This window comes from Citrus clementina, unplaced genomic scaffold, assembly GCF_000493195.1.
Source record: "Citrus clementina cultivar Clemenules unplaced genomic scaffold, Citrus_clementina_v1.0 scaffold_6, whole genome shotgun sequence".
Lineage (NCBI taxonomy): Eukaryota > Viridiplantae > Streptophyta > Magnoliopsida > Sapindales > Rutaceae > Citrus > Citrus x clementina.
Genome location: NW_006262139.1, coordinates 22,551,228 through 22,559,470, shown reverse-complemented (window position 1 = coordinate 22,559,470; position 8,243 = coordinate 22,551,228). Strand labels below are relative to the sequence as shown.

The 8,243-nt window shown below is 36.4% G+C and overlaps 2 protein-coding genes across 2 annotated transcripts; both read right to left on the bottom strand.

Moving 5' to 3' along the window:
* Positions 1-1,385: 1,385 nt before the first annotated feature.
* LOC18038647 (transcription factor bHLH83) lies at positions 1,386-2,703 on the bottom strand. The gene is made up of 5 exons (XM_006430572.1): positions 2,197-2,703; positions 1,968-2,081; positions 1,794-1,859; positions 1,615-1,680; positions 1,386-1,508 (listed from the first exon to the last, which is right to left on the bottom strand). The coding sequence occupies exons 1-5, from the start codon at positions 2,701-2,703 to the stop codon at positions 1,386-1,388; spliced, it is 876 nt and encodes a 291-aa protein (XP_006430635.1).
* Positions 2,704-4,780: 2,077 nt separating this feature from the next.
* On the bottom strand, positions 4,781-8,022 carry LOC18039603 (double-stranded RNA-binding protein 4). Its single transcript, XM_006430570.2, has 5 exons — positions 7,598-8,022; positions 7,133-7,395; positions 6,311-6,521; positions 5,672-6,203; positions 4,781-5,200 (listed from the first exon to the last, which is right to left on the bottom strand). Exons 1-5 carry the CDS (start codon positions 7,788-7,790, stop codon positions 5,143-5,145), a joined length of 1,257 nt encoding a protein of 418 aa, XP_006430633.1. The 5' UTR covers positions 7,791-8,022; the 3' UTR covers positions 4,781-5,142.
* Between the last annotated feature and the right edge of the window lie 221 nt (positions 8,023-8,243).

Genomic DNA, 8,243 nt, shown 5'->3' with positions numbered 1-8,243 from the left:
ATGTTGTATTTTGTAAAAAGGACAAGTTAACAATCATTGGGTAATTATAAAACGAAGAGTATCCAATTAAGGGTTACAAAAGAATTTTTTGCTTTTGGCCGTTCTGGCCGGGGACACATCACCTAATCTCTTCACAATAAATTAATTAATGCCTGCATGGAGTTCTATACTTCTATTAGAGTACAAGCAGGCTAGCTGGATATTTTTATAATTAAATGGTAAACTTATGCCAAATACATATACGTTGAACAAGGCATTGATTCAACAAGTTAATTAATTTTCAAGTGCATATATTATTTATCCAAGTACAGATATTTGATCATTTTTCTATACCACAAATTTTACCCACTTCATTGAAAGAGCATTTCACAAGTTGTGAAAGCAATCAAAACATGTCTTTTAGTGTCAAGATTTTCTTCACAAATATTAACAGGGAGTTGGTTTGGTTCATTCAATTTGAGTATCTTTGGGAAAGTACACCGCTTTCTATGGAACTGGCATGTGATTTGCCATGTGATTCTTGTTAAATAAAATTCGAACGAGCTAAATGGTACATCCCCCAGCTTCTTTGATCGATGGAGCAGACAAATTAAAGAAAAGAACATTGAGATAGTAGTATAGAGATCTTAAAGATGTTCTCACCCTGAACAAGCAACAGTACATTACCTTAGTTTAATTAATTTTTAAGTACGGATGGAATTGAGGACGCTAGCTTAGCTTTCAATCCAGGTGATTTCCAAGAAATTAAAGAATGTCTTTTAATGGACACTTAGCTTGCTTGTGTCTTGTTAATTTAGGTTATAAATTAGTTCTGAGTATCCATTTAATTAACTGGCTGGTAATGTACTTGTGGTAGCTAGTACAAGAAGTTTAATTTGAACTCCGAACCTCATTTACATCAAAAAGTTTTAACAAGCGCCCACTCGATGAGCTGAGTTCTTGCTCAATTATATGTAGTTGTTTCTTTTTTAACCAAAAATGCACATAATAACTCTATATCTAATCTTATATTTAGTTCAATATCTCATCGCCATTACTATTGGTTGTGCAGATTAATTATTGGTAGATGATTTAGATCTAAAAAATGATCTTTAATTCCCAAGAAGTTCATAGAAAAAGAAGGATAGATTCTCTCCGTGAAAAGTGAGACAAGGTTGCAGTCTCACTTTTCATTACATATCTCAAAATGCAGAAAAATTCTACTACAATAATATTTTTCAAAGACAAATGAAAGATAAGATGTAATCTACTGATCAGATACTTACTTAAAATTAATTTCATCATTTGCTAACTTCCAACATAAACTTTTCACAGCCTGCAACTCTGTCATTAGACTAATTAATATGATATCATTACAACTCAATTATTGTCCCCTAGTCAACCCATTACTTGGAGCTTGAGCTTCTGTCTCTCTGTGATGAAAGTATGGCATCGATGGCTTCCCTCACTTGAGAAATATCAGGCGCTTTTCCACCCTGAACCGGCCAAAATTCATCTGTTGCCAATACCTGCAACATTTTGTAATAAAAGGGATATACTAAAAATTAGGTGATCATGGATAATAAAAGAACTTTGCACTTGGGACTAATAGGGGTTCATGAAATCAAATCACACCTTTACTTGCAATTGAAGAAACTTGACATAGCTGATTGCTTTCTCCAACATGGTCACCAAATCAACCTGCATATGCATATATGCATGACAACTTTCAGAATTTGAGTAAATTACTTAAGCAGGAACCTAATTTTAGAATTATTTAATAAACTGTATCAATAGGAATTCACTAAACCCGCCTTGGAGCCATTGGGTACCAGCTCCTGCAGAATCTTAAGCCGCTCGCTAATCCGCTCTCTCCGATTCTGAAAGAGAAAACATTCTGTTTAGCGCACAATATTTCTTAAGTATTTGATTTTTGCTTAATTTGCACTCAATGATTGCTAATTCTATTGTTTAATGTTGAAGCAAACCTTGGCTGCAATACTTTGTGGGTCTTTCGGAGGAGCTGATGTTTTCTGCTTATTATTAGTCTTTTTGGTTGCGGCAATAGCGCATTGCTTCTTGACAGCTTGCATGCTCTCTCCCTGAGAATTAGAAACCAATGTTATTAATATTTTAGCACTACTGCAAACATGAAGAAGAAGAAAAAATTGAGAATGAAAATCGAGCAAATTTGTGCAACTAATTGAAATTAATTACCGTATTGGGACGCTTAAGGCTGCTGCTAGCATCTTGTGATCCCGACTCCAAGATTGTATCAGTGACAGCAGTTGCTTCAGTGTACAACCAATCCCCATGACAGTCCCTGGCAGAGTTATTGATCATGAACCCATAATTGCTAGCAGTGTCAAAGCAGTTAAAATCCTCCATTAAGCGGTGATCAGAGCTGTACTTTTGATTAATTTGATTGAAGTTCCCCTCCCACATTGAGTACTCATCATCCTTAGTCTCATTTTGCTCAAAGCTAAGCAAATTAGATGCATTCGCATGCATGAAATGATCGTGCCCAGATTTGAAGTTTATCAAAGAATCACGAGCTTCCTCAGCATTATGAAACTCGTATCCATTAGAATTTGCACTGCTAGGAGAGGAAGTATTGCTTATGCCAATGCTCTTGACAAATCCTGGAGCCTTCTTCGATCCTGGAGAAGAAAGATCCCCATAAACATTTTCTTTGAATGCACAAGTTTCCCTGGCAAGAGCCATTATTATTTCAAAAGGAAAATGAACTATAATATACAACTTTGAGTGCAACTAGGGCTATAAGCTAGTACAAGCAATATTAGGGCACATGCAGAAAGACAAATGCCCTTCAAGCCCTATATGTAGAGGCTCCAAGTTCAATGCAATGGCGCTATTAAATAAATGGAGGTGGGTATTTTTATATTTTCCAGAAAACTGAAAATAATAAAAGTCGCAAGTCTTAATTATAGTGGTTATGTTTGAATAAGAAATGTGCTAGTACTGCTACAACAAGTGTAATGAAATAGCAGTTGAATTATTTATAATTAATTATGTATTGGGAATGTTAGCTGGCACGGAGGTGAATATACAAATTAGAATGAGGAAGAAGGAGAAGAAGAGAGAGACGAGCAAATTGATTAAGCAGATAGCAGAAGGGTCGCCGGATGATGCGCAAATCCCACGTTTGCTATGAGAATTGAGATTCCAAAATTGAACACTACTCTCACTTTCAAGAATCTGTGAGTAATTTTGATTTTTGATGAGGCTGCAGCTTCTTCATTCTTTCCTTCTTCTTCACTTCAACACGTGGACTACTGCTCTTGTTGGTCTTTTTTTTAATCACTCTCGTTGTATATGTTACATTCCATGCTGGTGTGTAAGCTGTTCATGGGCACCAATTCATGACTGAATTATTTTTTATTATTACACTCAATTCCAAATGGCGTTGTATGGATGCTTTCAGAATATATATGAATGCCGTGTTCTGTAAAATTCCATTAGGATATCTCTAGCTACTAAAGTACTATTATTACAGCTTTCACACTCTTCTTGCATGCATGTCATGAGCTGGAATCCCTGCTTAACTAAATGTGTTGAATTAGGCAATTAGCTTATTATTAACTAGGTAATTATTTCATAAAGGGGTAAGCTCAGTTCAAAGTAATTTGATAAGCTTTAGAATAGTAGTTATTAAGTACCAAGCCTTTATATATAGGAGGCTTTTTCAATCTCCAGTTACAAATGAGATAAAATTGAAGGATGAAAGAACAAGAAGTAGTAATATATTGACCCTGCTATATGGGGTTAATATTTATCATATATTTGATTACTATTTCCTCATTTCTTGAACACAAATCTCATTTGGAAATCATACTAAAAAGGTCAAGAATATTTTTATTGTTTCCCATTATTTGTACAACAATCAAAAAATTGATATTCGGATACCACAGTAAGACCATTTTAGCGTTATAGTGTTTTTGTGCATTGAACAAAAGCACTGTCTTGTCGACGTGGAGATCGTACTACAAACAAAAATATTTTATACTTAAATCTTTCATTAAGGTTGGTCGATCCTATCTTAATTTACTTAGTCTTTAAGTGATTGGTTAATAAGGCATCGAATTAATTCAATCGGTTTTGTTTTGACTCTCTTAGAACTAAAATTATAAAGTAAAGAATTATTTGGAATAACATCTTTTGCAAGCCCGAAGAAGATCGTCGTTCACATGTTTTGGTTCTTATAATTCATAACTCATAAAAGGAGAAAAACACAAGAAAGCTGGCATGCGATGGGAAGAAGAAGAGCAATCCCTTGTCTCAAGGAGATTTGTGCTGTTGTCCATTTGTCCTTACCATGAATTTGGAAACTCTTATCGCTAACAGATCAGACTCTCACATTTATAATTACCCTTTTTAATTTATTGAAGGCAATCGACCTAAGTTCACTCATAATTTGATGGACTGAAATTAAATTTTCTTAATTAACAATGTGACCAATGAATTGAATCTATCTGACAAGTTTACATTATTGCCTATTCGTGCAAATTAATGAAACTTCTTTTCCTCAAGACTACAAGCAAAAACAAATGGTTGTGTTTTCTATTTATACATCGATCCGTATGAAAACAACAGCATAAGTTTTTGTCTTTGAAATTTTGCTACATCATTCATTATTATAAGCTTATTACTAATTTCTCATTAATATAACAATACAACCATAAGAAGAAAAATGTTTAAACACTACTTGGATTTCTCTCTTTTGACTTGTCACTAAGGAAATGTCTAATAAAGCAAGTAAAACCTATGACTGGATTTTCTTGCTTTAAAATTATCTGTTCGCGGAGAAAAAAGAATTAAACAAATTATAATGATCTTCCCATTGTACCAGTACTGAATCACCTCAAAGCAGAACCGATTTAAAAAAAAAAAAAACGATGGCCATTCCAGAGCTCTGCTACGTTGACCTTTTAGTAGTGCTAAAACAAGGCTAGGGGTTAACCAATAACCATAATATATGTAACAATGACAAATTGCATGTACATGTTATCCTACAAGGGAGGTGAGAGTCCAAGAAGAAGACTAAGGTTTGAACAAGACCTAACAGAATAGACACAAGAGTGTAGCTAAGCTTTTCAATGAGCCACACCTATGGAAAATCAATACACAACACAGCTGCGCGGTTCATTGGGCTACAGAACAAGGAGGAACTTGAGTCAACGGCTGAGCTGAAACACATGGCCTGCAATTTTCATGACAATGAAACTTCAAGTAAGAAAGGAAGTACCTTTATAAGATAAGTAAACACATTACCATGAGCATAAGAAAGACTTATTCGCACAATTATTCAACATCAATCTATGCCAGCGAGAAGTGAACCCATATATGAGGGGAAAAAAGGATCGCATAACGAATGCTAGTATAAAAGCAATAGAACAGCCTGAAAGCAGTCACACAAAACTCTTTTATAAAATTAAGTTTCTCATTCTCTGGAGGCAGGCTTGAAGAGAATGGTAAACTCGGAGCAAGTCTCATAAACATAACTAATCAACTAAACATAGGATGAACAGAGCAATGCGACTAACAGTAATAATTCACTAGCAATAAAAGGTAACAAAATGCTAAGAAAAGTAATTAATCCTCAAAAATGAAGTTCGAACCAAACAGGAAGTGAAGAATTTAGCAGACATAAAGAATCTAAATTAAAACTTACTGAGCATCTGTGCGTAATTTCTTGTTAGCCTTCCTTTTGTTTTTACGCCGCTTGTTTGTGGAGCTTGAACCGCCTTCTGAGTGCTGTCCTAGAACAGGAGGCACAAATGGAATTGGAAGAACAACAGGTTCAGATGATGGTTCCAATTTTGGTTTCTTAAACGGATGGCATGGTAGATTCATTCCTGTGCTTGTCTCAGAATCTGCAGCCGTTGAATGCATCCCTGTGCTAACCTCAATAACTGCAGATGTTGGATGCATTCCTGTGCTTGCCTCAGTAATTGCAGGTGTCGGATGGATTCCTGCAGTTGCCTCTGGGATTATGGGTATTGAATGCATTCCTACACTTGCCTCTGGGGTTGTAGGTATTGGATGTATTCCTGAACTTGATTTAGGAATTGCAGTTGTTGGCACATAGCTAGTTGCAATTTTTTGGGTGCTATAATTGGATTCCTTGACTTTGTTCAATGCAGCATACAGTTTGCCTTTTGATTTAATGATCTCAGAAAGTATTGTTGCAGATCCCGAAGTAACTACATTGAAAAGTCGAATTAATTCACACCATGGAAATAAGAATACAGCTAAATCTATAATTAAAATCAGAAACAAATTCTTTATAAAGTATGCATTTAAAAAATACCTAAAAGCGTGCGGATAACGGCTCGTGCTGCCAATTGCTCAGCTTCTTTCTTGCTTCTCCCAGGTTCGCCAGTGTAAGTGACGCCATTGAAAACCAAAGAAGATACAAATACTGGAAGCAAAGCTTCTGACTGCCTGGTGCTATAAGCAGGCAATTCCAGATTCATCTTCACTGCAAATTCATTCAAAATGGACTTGCAAAATACTGTATCCTGGATAATAAGCCCAAAATAGTAAAAAGGGTTAAAAAGGGAGTTAAAACGCTTTGAAGACAAGGTACAAGACCAGATGTCAAATATTTCAAAGCTGAAAGGTAGAAGATCAAAACTAAGCATGTCTAATGTTAGCAAAATAAGTGCCATTACAAGGACACATCATTTCACCCCTGTAATATGTACATTGATTCACTCTGATGTCTAAACGTGAATAGAGATTTCATAATCACCGCTACAAAGACAAGAATAGAAACTGTGCTTCTTTTAATACAAGTAAATTTGAGAAGCTCTGGCTCCACAGAGAACAATATTGCAGGTCTTGTACAAAATATATTTCTCAGCTCCCGTACCAAATTTTCTCAACTTGTTAAATTTTCTATTGTTGCAACTACATCCACTCCCAAGCACACACTAGGTAAAACAAGTATTATAAGCCCTTATGTGTTTTACTTTTTACGATAGCATAAACTTGAAGTTTAGCAGACATCTGATACACATTATAACTATTGTTCATACTTCATAAGATGATTAATAAATAAGTAACATATATGAGAACATAATTGAAGTATATGTGAGTGAAACATCATCTACACGCCAAAGAAACAAACCTGGTTAATGAGAGGGCATCCTTCATCCTTGATTTTCTTAGAAATGCACTCCAGGGCGATTTTAGCAACATCTTGTTCGGCTGCTTTTCGATGCGAAAAAGTGTTGGGAGAAGTATAAGTAACTCCATCGACCGACACAGACGCCCTGAACTTAGGGGCATGTTGAAACCCTTCATTGTGACTTTGATATACCGGAAGTGGTATGCCGGATCTCTGAGCATGCTCTTGCAGACGATTCTTGTGCATTAAGTGTTCAGGAACGCCTTAATATAAGCAAATTACCAATGCAGCCGCCATTATTACAGTATCCATACGGCCAGTGAAATAGACCGAAATTTCAGGGAAAAAATTACCGATTTACACTCGCAGGCATAAGTGGATGAACTTGCTTATTACAGCTTGATGACAGTGAAGAAATGATTAATTAAACCAACGGCTAAAGGAAAATCGAAATGTACAACTTACGATTAGGAGTCAAGACAACCGGAGCAGTAACCGACTTCGAAGCTGAAGCCGTGGCCGGAGCTTGCACCCGAGCTTGCACCGGAGACGGAGCCGGAGCCGGAGCCGGAGCCTGAGTTGGGCACGGATCTGAGAGTTGGGGCTGGGGAAGGCTAGAAAGCACGGCCTCGATGTCGGTTCGTTGGGACTCCGCCATTTTTCTTTCTTTCTGACGCACTGAACTGAGAAGGAGGATTAAAACGAGTTTTACTGTTGTCGTTTCACGTTTGGCTGCCCTAGCTCTTGGGCTGAGTATTTTTCAAAAACCTCCCCTTAGCTTTGCCGTCTTTGCAGGTAGTTGCCGAAGATCAGCTTATTTACAAACAACCCCTACGTTTTTGCTCCATTTGACCGTCGATAAAATGGGTAGTTGGGATTATTTCAGTCTAAAATTCTGAGACATTTTCATTTGCTCACTGGCCACCGCGGCTTATGATAAAATTTTACTATTGAGACGACAAGGCGTCTACAAACATATGACCTTGCATCCATAATTCAAGCGTAAACTTGATTGGTCGACTAATTCGTCCTTCATAAATTTTGTAAAAACGACATGTCATTTATTTAAAAACTTGTTGACGACACGACTCTTCTGTGTTTTACCAGATAA

What these genes read in the sequence shown, in the direction of transcription:
- LOC18038647 (XM_006430572.1), bottom strand. Translation starts at nt 2,703, where the DNA reads ATGGCTCTTGCCAGGGAAACTTGTGCATTCAAAGAAAATGTTTATGGG. An exon ending in GCCTTAAGCGTCCCAATACG is followed by an intron (nt 2,082 to 2,196) that starts GTAATTAATTTC and finishes TCTAATTCTCAG; the next exon opens with GGAGAGAGCATGCAAGCTGT. An exon ending in CACAAAGTATTGCAGCCAAG is followed by an intron (nt 1,860 to 1,967) that starts GTTTGCTTCAAC and finishes TTTCTCTTTCAG; the next exon opens with AATCGGAGAGAGCGGATTAG.
- LOC18039603 (XM_006430570.2), bottom strand. Translation starts at nt 7,790, where the DNA reads ATGGCGGAGTCCCAACGAACCGACATCGAGGCCGTGCTTTCTAGCCTT. An exon ending in GGTTGTCTTGACTCCTAATC is followed by an intron (nt 7,396 to 7,597) that starts GTAAGTTGTACA and finishes GCTTATATTAAG; the next exon opens with GCGTTCCTGAACACTTAATG. An exon ending in CGTTATCCGCACGCTTTTAG is followed by an intron (nt 6,204 to 6,310) that starts GTATTTTTTAAA and finishes TTTTCAATGTAG; the next exon opens with TTACTTCGGGATCTGCAACA.